Genomic DNA, 12,301 nt, shown 5'->3' on the forward strand with positions numbered 1-12,301 from the left:
TAACTAATGAACAATTGGGGGAATGGCAGAGAAGGAACAACCTGTGGATAGCAAAATACAAGAATCACTTCTCCAGTACACTTCAACAGGGATCCACTTCATTTTTGGATGCTTTTGGCTACTTCTAGCTTTGCTGCTAAGTACACGCTTTTCATCAATAAAATACCAGGATAAAATACAAAACCTGTATGCCAGTATTTTCGTCAGTAAGTTAAAATTCAGCTAAAATGGAGGTCAATATCATTAACCCACTATTAAAAATCAGGCAACAGCCATACATAAGCAAGTATTTTGCAGAGAAAGACTGTCATATCTGTTACAACAAATATAAGGCAATTCATACTTAGCACTGATAAAGACTGTTCAGAGTATAATTTTTCTAAAAGTTGAAAGAAATTACAGAAATTAATTCCTACTGACTTTCCTAGCACTACTAAAAGCAAGGACTGCAGCAGAGGTCCTGGAATTTTTTTGCTCTGTCACTTAATAAATAAAATAAATTTTTTAAAATATCAAATATTTAACAAGGTTTTTTTTAAAAATATTTAGCCAGTGGTCAAAATTACCTTGATCAAAGATTACAGCTAGCCTATCCCTAAAAAAGAAACAATACTGGCCAGAATTTAAAAACTAGAACGCTTTTGACAACTGCTCCATGACCTCAGGTTCCATGACAGCATAAACTTGCCTTATCTGTGTGAATAGGAACAAACAATCTCAACGCTGCTGTCAGCCCAAGCTGTCTTCATAAAGCTTAATTCTAGCCCACTTTTCACAAATCAACAGTTTTCCCCAACATATTAAACTGCTTAACATCAAGAAATTACATCATCCGAGCATAAAACTCTTTTGAACATTTCTTCTGAATAAAGCTTTAAAGCAAAATGTACAATCATTAGATACATTTAAAAGGTTACCTGCACACCCGTAGAGGGAATTCATATATACCCACCCAGCCCACTAGAAGGAACTCTTGCCCTCCAGCTCCAAATGTGTTCATCACTTCCTTTTGACTTCATCAGCTGACTACAACTGTGTGTTTTACAACTGGACAGGCACAGTGGAGACACAAAAGAGAACAACCTGGGCTGAACACGTCCTCCCCCATGCTTGCACAACATAAACCACATTATTTGCGTTAGCCTTCTTATTTCTTTGTTTGCAGCAGAACTAGTCCCACATTTGCAAGGAACATTTCCTCCACTCCCTAGTTGTATGCTGTCACTGGATCTTGGTCTTATGAAGTCATGAAAACCAAAGTTTATTTTAGCACACGGTTTATCATGCTAGCAATGGAATCTGTATTTCCTCCAAAATGGAAGATATTTCAGTACTGTATTTTACTTCAAAAGCATTTGAAACACTTTTTGGTTTTTCACATCCATGGTTATGAAGAAGCCCAGTATCATCTGTCTTTGAAAATGTTATCAATTACAAAACACACAAATGCATGAATATGAGACATTTGGATATAAACTAATCCAAGGCTGTGCTGTAGCAAACATACAATTAAAACTAACTGAAGAGTAATATAATTCAGTCCTTAAGAAGCAAGGCAATGCCTGTATGCTTGTCATCTAGTATCCAAATGCTAGTCATCTAGTATCCAAATATTAGTCATCTAGTATCCAAATGTTAGGAGAGCTGAATTAGATATTCAAAGGGTATTTCTTTGATAGCATGCAGCCCTTTTACATATGTGAATTTCATGCTGTTTTCATTCAGGTGCTGCCTTAGTAGATCACTTCTCTTCAGCCAGCAACAGCCTTATGGCTCTACTGCACAGGTGGAGCAGCCATTTTATTTCTTTACACAGCACTTAAAAAATATGGAATTAGTTTTACAATTATGTTTTATTATTTTGGAATTGTAATTCATTAATAGATTGATAGAGCTTTAACAAAAAATGGGGGGGGGTGTTGTTTTGAACTCAGACAATCTACTTGTCATATATTTCATACTACTCCCAATATAGAAATAAAACAAGTATCTATCCACACTAGTCTGACTACCTCTAACAACTATACCCACATGGATAAGGGGGAAAAAAACCAAACTCAAACACTCAAACCAACCCTAACTGTCCATTAAGGTTGAAAAATCACAACACTGAAAAATTAAAAAGCTCTAGAAGAAAGTTGCATAGGTAACCCATGTATTTGGGCACTTCACACCAGAAGTCAGTAATACTGCCTTTCAGGACACTTCATCAAGATCACCTCTGAAGATGAATCATGCTTATCCAGTTTAAGAGACTACAGGAGCCCTGAGCCACTTGCTGCACAAGCATAATATGCCTTCCAATATTCAGAATGCAGGTGTGTGATTTTAAACTCCCATTCTTCCCAAAGGACAGCAAAACACCCAAGAAAACAGACAGCAAATCCTCAAGTACGGCATCTTAGGCTACTTCAGTCATCCTTGCTTTAGGCTACTCCAGTCATCCTTGCTGATGCAGCAAAGATAATGACAAGAAAGAGGACTGCCTCATGGTGAAAACAGTTAAATGACCATAGAGAACTGCATTTTACTATTGTCACTGTTCTTTATATTCTGGAGATCATTCACCATTATCTCTCTGAAATTTGCTTAACTGATGATGCTCTACTCTATTTGGTAGGGCCACAGCATTTTCTCAAGACAGGCAAGGTTTTTTCCCCATACTGAAACTTCAATCCATATTCATGCTCAAGAATTAAGGAGGACAGATGTTCTTCAGTCCACAAGATATAAAACTCCTGATAGCTGCAGGAAGTCAGGATTCAAAAGTGACATGATTTTCAGGTAACTATCTAGGATTCTTGGCAGGGACACAGTTTATTTTGTAAGTTTTCTGAAAGACTATCACCAGATTGGTCCAGATTTCATTCCAAAATAAATTTTTTTTAAGATTCTCAAAATACTGTCTGTGTGTTCAGACAATCTGCAGAAAGCACTTCTAAGCAGACCTTTCTTTTGCTGCACATGGAAAACATCACCAGTTTTAAATTTCTTTCATGAAGGCCAGATCTATTCATGTACACTGTGATAGTTTTCATTTTAGCGGTACAGAAAAACTGCATTTAGGTTACACTCAGCGCAATTCAGCAAGAACCCATCCTTCAATTTTGTGACAAATTCAATACTCAAATACAGCTGCATGTGTATTTTAATAAGACATGGGTCCTTCCCCTTTTTGCATTGAGTCCTAATAATTTCAGAAGTGTGGTAAGTGCCTTAACTATATTGCAACTTAAGCAAATGTACGTACACCTACACTTTATGAAAAAAAAAAATCCAGAAGAATCGTAACTAAAGCTTCATTTTTCCTCACAGAATAGCCTTTATGCATGTTCAGGCAATGTGCTAATACTGACGTAACAAATAAAGTAATACTCCAGATGCTCAACTAACCTCTCACATCTAAAAACTCCACCTTCAACTTTTAAAACCGTAGTGAAATCACAGTATAAATCAATTTGACATAAACACTAATTACAGTAGTCCAACTAGGAAGTGTTTTGGAACACCACTAGTTTTAAAAGACATTTACAGTTAAAATGGGGCTAAATAATTGCTTTATATAAATGACACTTTGTATGGAAAGCCAAATAAATTGTAACAGCTCATTTTTTCTTGCCATTATTCTTAGGTGAATTTTTTATAAGTTACTAGAAGACATGCAAAGTGCATGCCAGATGAGAACTCTGTATTTATAGCACACTAAGTCAGTCAGCAAACAGAATCTACTAAAAATATCCACAATGGTATGCAGCACACCCACCCTTTGGGGACTATTCACAGGCTGTGGTGGTCTGATATTTAGACAGAGCAGACAAGGAAGAAGAAAGCACGCAGGGAGGTCAGTTCCTAAAGATGACTAAGGGTAACGGAGTCGAATCCCACACAACACTTCGTATTCTGTTTGGCAGGCAGTCAGACATCCCGAGCAGTATGAAATTTTCCTGCGGGCTTCCTGATCTTTCCAGGTCAATACTACGCAATTTCCATGCAAGGAACAGAAGCATGTGCCGACTCAAAGTGAGAACCAGCCCCATTCTTACTATGGCTTACCCTCCCATTTTTGCAAGTGTCAGGAATTTGAAGCCAATCAAACAACAGACACCAGAGAGCTCTGGATGCACACTGAGACATCCTTATGACCGTCACGATCATCATTTACAATGGACAGGTGGCCTTGGGAACATAGGCACTTGTTTAGGAAATATCTAACCAGAGAGTAGACAGCAAAAACACTTTCCTGGATGCCTATGAAGTGCTGTTCTGGTTTTACTCAGGTAATCATGTTTGTTTGGGGGTTTTGTTTGGTTTGGGGGTTTTTGTTTGGTTGGGTTTTTTAACCTAAATTGTTTTCTTTTGATTTGTAAGATGCATGTCCTTAAAAATATTCCAAAATTAAAACTTGGAGCACTCAAACATTTCGCACTGTTTCTTTTCACAGGTTAAACATCTGCAAGAACAACATGCTCCATTACCACAGCAAATGAACACAATCTGTAGAAATGACCATACATCTCTCCTGAAACTAATTAAACCATTAATGAGCAGTAGACACATTGCAGAAAAATCTTGAAAATAATGTAAATTTGGTTCATGCATCTGCAAATAGCAGGGAAAACCTACCCAGAAAACTTCATAACATTATTCAAAACTTAAAAGTTTCAGGCAAGGCTAAGACAGCACATCAAGAACAGTTACATGATGAAATTTTCCATGAGCAGCTGGCAAGAACAGGAGAGGAGAACTTACCCAAACAGATGGGTAGGCAACTTGTTTTAAAAATAGTTTTGAATTTCTAGCAGTGACAAAAGGCTTTCTTTATAAGACAAAGAAATGACTTGGAGGTTGTTGGAGACTAGTCTGCAATTATGTGAGAGAACACGAGGAGAGGCACACTGTCAGGATATCAGGGTTGGATAGGTATTCAGAAGACATTAAAGAAGGCCTTTGTTTGAACTGGCACTGCAAAGGCTCAATCAGGTATTACTGCTGTCTTTGATAGCCAAAAGAAATATTTATATATGCCATTACAATTAGGCTGTTTCCTTTTCTTCAGACCATTAACTATTTACGTTTCTCCCCTAAATGCAGTACTGCCATTTTTATTATTTGGCTTCTCCTAACTCCTTTTGTTTACCAGGCAGGAGGAGAAGACAAAGAAGCCCTTCAAAGATCCTCTATCACTTGCCTCAGTCTTTACTCCAGTGCCCCAAGCCTCTCATCATCACAGAGACTTGGCTCCCTCTTCAACTAAAGGAAACTAAACACAGTTCCCAAGGGCTTCACTAGCACTACCAGAAGATCCAAACAGTGCTCATTTAGTTCTTCAGGCTCATTTGTCCAAATATGTAACATTTGAGACTAAAGCCAGCCTCCTGACTGAGCTGGAACAGGTGGGTGGTGGTGGTGGACTTCTTGCTTCTTTTTCCTATCCCCCATCCACTCCTTAGGAGAGTTTACGTCTCTGCTGCCAACCAGGAACTGTATGCTGCCCATTATATGTATGCAGGAACAGAAAAGCCCACTAAATACAGGAGCAGCAAGACCCTGAAAAGGGATTGGATTCCTCAAACCCATCTGTCAGAACAGCTCTTCTGAAACTCCTTATCAATAGACTTATCCTTGGACTGCTTTCCTAGCATGCTGCATTTTTCAATCTGTATTTTGGTTAATGGAATGCTAATACATTTCCAAAACCTCCCATATCTTCAGAGACTGCAAAAGTGACTCTTCTCTCTCACTTCGGTGAGAACTCACAGGTAAAACTGAAGAGAAAATGAGGCACACATCTATCTCCTCCCCAATCTGTAGTTGTTGTGAAGGTGTGTGTATGTGTACAGACATGTTTGTATTTCTCTCAGCTCCCAGGTTGGTCTCCATTTTAACTTTCTTCTACAGTCAGCAGATTTCAGCCAGCCTCTCATTGTTATTGCTCTCATTTTTCCAAAGTGGACAAACATGGATATCATTGTGTTTCACTGGTGCAGGCAAGTGAATAGAAACAAATCAAAACACCAAAGCAGAGACAGCCTCTTAGCTTTCACTGTTCTGCACCTTGGAAGGCCTATTAACAGCACCAGCAAAACTATCTGAAAATGCACATGGGATTTTTTGTGTTCACAACAGCAAATAGTGTTATCATACCTCTAAAAAGGCAGAATTTGTATGGAGAAGTTACAGCTTTTATTAGACTAAATCCTTACACTCTTTCCCCATTCTGAATGGTTAGGAAGTATTTTAGAGAAATATATATTGTATTGAAGATTCACTGGCCTTCCTCAAACACCAAAAAAAAGTTTCCAAATGGCAGAAAGAGAAGGTATGTCAAGCAGTACCAGGGCATACAGGCTGAAACTGCAATAGCAAGTTAGTTCAATCACTAACATGATTCACACACATGGGATATCCCAATAGTCTTATTGCAAAGCATGCTTCCCAACACTTCTCCCAAGTCAGGGGGCAAAGACCTCAGAGCTACAACTTTGGCAAGCAAAACAGGAGGAGTATTGAAGTCTGAAGTGCTTAAGAGTTTCACGATTCCTCAGTGCAATAGTACCTGCGTGATACTGGGAGAGAAGGGCAAGGAAGTGATCAGAAGATACCCCCCCAAAAAAGGTGTGAGAAAGATGAAGAGAACCTCAAGAACATACTCAAATGTACCATATAACTAAACAGACCAGATGGAAAAGAAAACAAGATGCAGCTTTCTAGGCAGCTTGAAAGACGTCTAAAAAACTTCTTTTCTGAGAATTCACATCATTCTTCTACTGCTATCTGCTTCCCACAATCCAAGAACTAATTCAGGCTATAACCAGAGGCTTTTGTGAACTTTATTCTACAGAATGAAGAATATCTTCATTACTTCTGCCAGCTTTATTACAAACAAATGCTACTATAACATACCTATAAGGTTCTACCCATGCTGTGTTACGTACATTCAGTAGCTGGTGATAAATCCTGCACTGTAAAGTACTTCATAAAAAAGCCTGATCATTATTTGGCTTGAGAAGAACTTAACAAACTTCTTTCTCCTAATAAAGTTGAACAGACGCAACTTAATTTGCAAATTATTGCCCCAAGTCTTGACATAAGCCTGAAAGCTGTCAACAGTTGTATCTGACAACACCATATATTTAAAAACCTGTCTATAAATACATGTTATAAAATTGTATATGACCGTATATAAGACAATCTGAGATTTTGTATAATACTTGTACGTTCTCTGCTCAATCAACTTAAATGAAGCACTGATGTGGAAATTTAAAAGACTCAATATGTAACATTTCTGCTACCTTCAGTTGAATTTTTACATATTCTTCCCTAGGAGACTTTTAAAGACAAAAAAATATTTAAAGGCTTTATTCTTGTCTTATAAAAACATTCCCAAGAAGATATTTAAATTTGAACACCAGAAGGATACTTATGCTAGGTGTTTTCAACAAGAATTTTCTGTGTTCTGACCACCCAGAAACAGGATCACAAACATAAAGCGGGTTCTAAGGAGCTGTCAACATTTTAAGTGATGGAAGTAACACATCAGCAGTTATCCAAAGCAAAGAAAATTCCGAAAGACCGTCCATTTTTAGCTGAACTAATTGCTGCAAGCATCATTGACAAAAACAAGCTATGCTGTAACTGCAGCAGTACCTTTGCTGCAGTGCTGACAGTCTACGCAGAAACACCTGCTGCCTAAGAACACAGTGGAAAAAACTAACTGTGGATCTAAAGGCCAACTCTTCTACAGGCTGTTCTTAACAGAAGGTAAGAATATTTACTTTGGGCCTGGGAGAGAGGGGAGGTCCCATTCACTGAGGAACAGAGCGGGAAACTACTGGTCAAAATTCCCAATAACAGTGTTATCACCTTAAAGGAAGCTGGAACTCGGTGCTGTGTTGCAAGAAAGCGCTTGAATGTCACGTGCAGGTTTGGCCTCCGCATCTGGGAGTGCCGTAAGATCTTACGGAATTTGGGTCTCACTCTGCTTAATGCTCTAAGCCTACTCCAGGCATGGTCGCAGCACAAAGTTAAACACACATATCTCTCCCTGAGATGGGACGTAAGATTACATAGCAGTATTTACTCTGTTATATGTTGATCATAAAGGTGCACTAGCCTGAGGTCAGACAGGAACATCAGACCCTCACAGTCAGGAAAGGCTGTTGTTACTATGTTTCCTGTTAAAGGAACATAGAAAATAAATGATCATGCTTTCCAATATATTAACATACAATAACATAGTATTTTCTATACTCTCGTTCAAATAGCATATTAACAAGCATAGTATGGATTTAAGTATGTTACATTACAGAGTTAATATTTATACATTACTTCAGCATGCTAAGCTGCTCAGTAAAAGTGACAATAGAGTGCAATTCACTAATGGCAAACTAATTACAATAATTTAACAAATGCAACACCCACATGACACTGATTGATGAAGCCAAGCAGTATGCCTAAAAACATAAATAGTTGGAGATTCAGTTCAACTTATGGAAGTTATTCTTGTTCTTCTTTTTTATTTTAATTTTCATAGAACTGCTACACTAATCCTCAAAATTCATTTCAGTAGTTTTCAAGATAAAAAGAAACAATTTGGCTAATTTGCAAGTTACAAAACAAGGGAGGGGACTTCAAGCATGCTTATGATACACATGATAAATGCCAGATACCACACCTAGACAAGCTTGAGCTAGTTACCATCAGGACAAAAACAATGCTTCGAGTTATTTTTCACCATGCTGATGCCACTGATGTATGATCTCCAGTGGGGCTACTTGTCCCAAGCATCTAGTTATTACAAGGAATCAAGAAAACACAAAGCATGCAACTAAATAAGGATGCCGACATTCAATGTGGAGTAATGTATCACTGATATCACAGAATATTTAAATTGAAAAAAAGAATAATGTTTCAAGTGAGGCCTTCTTCACAGGTGTCGCAGTATTATGATTAAACAGTTATTCATCCTGATAAGAAATACTAAGATTTTTAGAAGAGAAGCAGCAAGTAGTTTCATGACCATCTTGTGACCACATAAGGAGAGTGTATTTTGAAACTTGCTACTTAAACTCCTAACGTATGGCATTCCCTTTTTATTAGTCAGTATATGAAGAGAGAGTACCCCTCCTGGCGCTCTTCCTGCGCCATGAAAAGCAACAAGCTTTGCATGATTTCAGCCTATATCCTCTTTATACGCCAATTTCAGAGATTTGCGAAAGACAAAATATGGCATAGTATAGCAATTAATAGATTATTACATGCCATAGAAAAGTACAATCAAATTCAGAGTTATTCTGAAGTGACCTTCCTGCATCTGAATAAACAGTTTCCTAGTTTATTGATCCTCATCACTGCATTTACATTTAATCCACTCCCTCCTGGCAGCAAGGCAGGTTGCAAGACAATGTTTAAGCAAGGAGAAAAAAAAAAAGTTTTACCTTTGAGCAACAACTGGCTACATGCTTTAATGATTCCCTTGTGCTTAGCACAAACTGCACAATACTCCGTGATAGGGCATCCTTTCATCACTGAGAGAAACGCATGCACCTTCTTCGCCCACAGCTACCGTGACAGTGTAATGAGCATCCTTGCAACAAAGTGCTCCTCTTGAGCAGCTTGGTACTATGAGAATAGTTATGTTTTCTTTCTTAAGGGCAAATATTCCTTTGTTATAATAGGGTTTGACAGCTTTCTGTTAATGTTCAACCACTGTGCTGGGAGGAGGCAGTTTTAGATCTAGGAAGTAACACCTATGCTGTCTTCAGGTCAACACATCAACAACATGCAGGTGACAGGACGTGTGACAGAAACCTTGTGCACCATCTGAGGATCAGGCTGCAGAGAGCCCCGCTTTGGCTATGAACAGTTCGCATTACAGAAAAGAAGAAAACACAGCCTGCTACAAATAGTATTCATAAACAGATTAACTAGAATACAGAAATGTAGGAATTTTACATTAGCCTCCTCTTTCCCAAAAGAAAACTTTTGGGGAAGTTGGCTAGTATTTAGACAGGTTATAATACATATATATATATTAGAATTATCAGGAGAATGGATCCATTTAAAAAGTCACTTTGTACCTTAATATTTGACTTATACGAACAACGACCTTTAGAATACGCAGTCCTGAAAGCAGTCAGCAGCCTTGAAAGCAGTTGGCAACTTAAAAGCAGATTTTTAACTTTAAGGTAAAGAACACAGGCAGTAAAATCCGAGTCCTATACCAGCCCTATTCGTCTCAATATCACAGGAGAGACAAAAAACTATGACAACTTGCTCCACGTTTAATATGCCTCTTAAAGGGCCTCAGCTTCTTGGTTAATTCGGAGTTTAGCTGAGTGTTTCTCCTGCCTCAAGAGTAGATGTGGCCATCCCCAAGACTACACGGTACCGGTGCTGCAAGCCTGTACTTCAGCGGCATGGACAGCTATCCGGCTGTACTCATCTCTTAGGGGGAACATAAACAAAGAAACTTACTTTAACTTCTGTTTTTCTTAATCCACTTTCAGAAGCGAGAACCCGAGAACTTAGAAGAAGGAACTAGCATCAGCCACATATTAATCAGTACCTAAAGGGGGTTGGTCCGATTTTAGAATAAACGGCGGAGACACATGATCCAATTAAATTCTAATTATGTAAGTAGTAGGCAAGAGTATTTACACAGGCACTGATTACAGCTATTAGAGTCTAAAGTCGCCGGCCGAAGAGGCTCTGCTTCCTCCTCGCCGTCCCGACCGCACCGCCGCGGGGTTCGTTTCGTTTTTAACCTCCCCCTTCCACAGCTCTCGTTACAAACAATAGCAGAGGCTGGCCCGAAAACCCCGTCTCCAAACCGTGCCCCCCTCCGGCGGGTGCAAGCCTGGAAGCGCCGCCGCTCTCCCCAGAGTGATGATTCATTACCCGCCCCACCTCGGGGCCGGGAGCCGGGGAAGGAACCCCCCCGCCCGCCCGCCCGGGCCCCCAGCCCCGCAGCCGAGGGAGAGGAAGCTAAACCCGCCCGCGGCGCCCGCCGCGCGGGCTGGCCCTTACCTCCGAACAGGTGCGGTGAGAGGTGAGCGGGCAGCGAGCCGATCACTAGCCGGGGCCCGCCAGAGGAGCCGCCGCCGCCGCCGCCCCCCGCGGGCCGCTCCCGGCCGCCCTCCTCCGGGGTGCTGTTGACCGAGTCCTGCGAGCCGTAGGGGCCGCTGCTGTGGGGGATGTTGAAGGCGGACTGCGCGGCCCGGGCCCCGGAGGCGGAGGCCCCCCCTAAGGACCTGCTCCGGGTTGCCGACCCCGCGGCAGCCCCCGCCGCCGCTCCTGCTGCCGCCGTCGCCGTCGCGCCGCCGGGAGCGGCATGAGGCGCCGCCGCCAGGTGCGCGTACCGCCCGCCAGCGCCTGCCGAGCGCCCGCCGGTCCCGTTAGCGCCGCCGCTGCTGCTGCTGCTGGAGGAAGGTAAATCCCCGCCCGAATACGCCCGGGTGCGGCCATTGGCGGCGGTGGGGCTGCTCTGCTTCGCGCCCATGGTCCCGCCGCCGCCTGGCGCTGCCCCGTGCCCTTCGCCGCCGCCTTCCGCGCGGCGCCCGGGGGTGGCAGGAGTCCGGCCCCGGCGGGGGCGATCCGAGGCGCGGGTCGCGCCGGGGAGGGGGGAGAGGGCGCGCCGGGGGAGGGGAACGGGTCGCTCGGTGGGTCGGTGTCGAGAGGGGAGAGCCGCCCGCCGGGATCCGGCTCAGCTGGCGGCCCCGGCGCGGCCGCTGCTCGCGCGTCTGGGGCGCCACCATGAGCTGCTCGGGACGGTGCTGGTGCTGGCTCCGGCCGCGCGGCCGCTCGGCCCCGCCGCTGCTGTTGCTGCTGTGCCCGCCGCCGCCGTGCCCGCCGCCGCCATCCTCCTCCTCCGCCGCCGCTGAGCCCTGTGGGGGGCAACGGCGGCAGCAGCGCCGCCGAGGCCGCTCGCTCGCCCGCGGCGCGCCGTGCCTGTGCCGAGGGAGGCGGGAGAGGGCGGTCACCCCGGCGCAGCCGCTCCTCTACCGTGTCGCCATACTGGGGGCGGCACCAGCGGGCGGGATGGGGAGCGGTTACGGCAGCAGGGGCCGCCGCTTCTCCTTCCCCCCCTTCGCCGCCCGGCGGGGGACAGGCCCCCGGCGGCGCGACGGGCCGGGCCCGCCGCCTCGCCCCGCCTCCGGCCCGTCTCCTCACGCAAGGTGCGGGGCAGCGCCAGGTGGGCGGCCATCCTCGCTCACCTCGGAAGGGAGATCCCCAGACGGGGCCGCTCGGAGCGCGGGGCTGAGGCGAGAACCTGCCGGGGCGGGGGGGCGGGGAGTCGGCT

At 43.4% G+C, this 12,301-nt stretch overlaps 1 protein-coding gene across 1 annotated transcript in view; it reads right to left on the minus strand.

Moving 5' to 3' along the window:
• The window catches only part of ZNRF2 (zinc and ring finger 2), a 52,125-nt gene extending 40,625 nt beyond the window's left edge, over positions 1-11,500 (minus strand). Inside the window, exon 1 of the mRNA XM_059819036.1 lies at positions 11,029-11,500. Within this exon, the coding sequence (XP_059675019.1) occupies positions 11,029-11,500 (472 nt within the window). The remainder of the gene's footprint in view (positions 1-11,028) is intronic.
• Positions 11,501-12,301: the final 801 nt, after the last annotated feature.

Source organism: Gavia stellata, chromosome 6 (genome assembly GCF_030936135.1).
Source record: "Gavia stellata isolate bGavSte3 chromosome 6, bGavSte3.hap2, whole genome shotgun sequence".
In the NCBI taxonomy this organism is placed as follows: domain Eukaryota; kingdom Metazoa; phylum Chordata; class Aves; order Gaviiformes; family Gaviidae; genus Gavia; species Gavia stellata.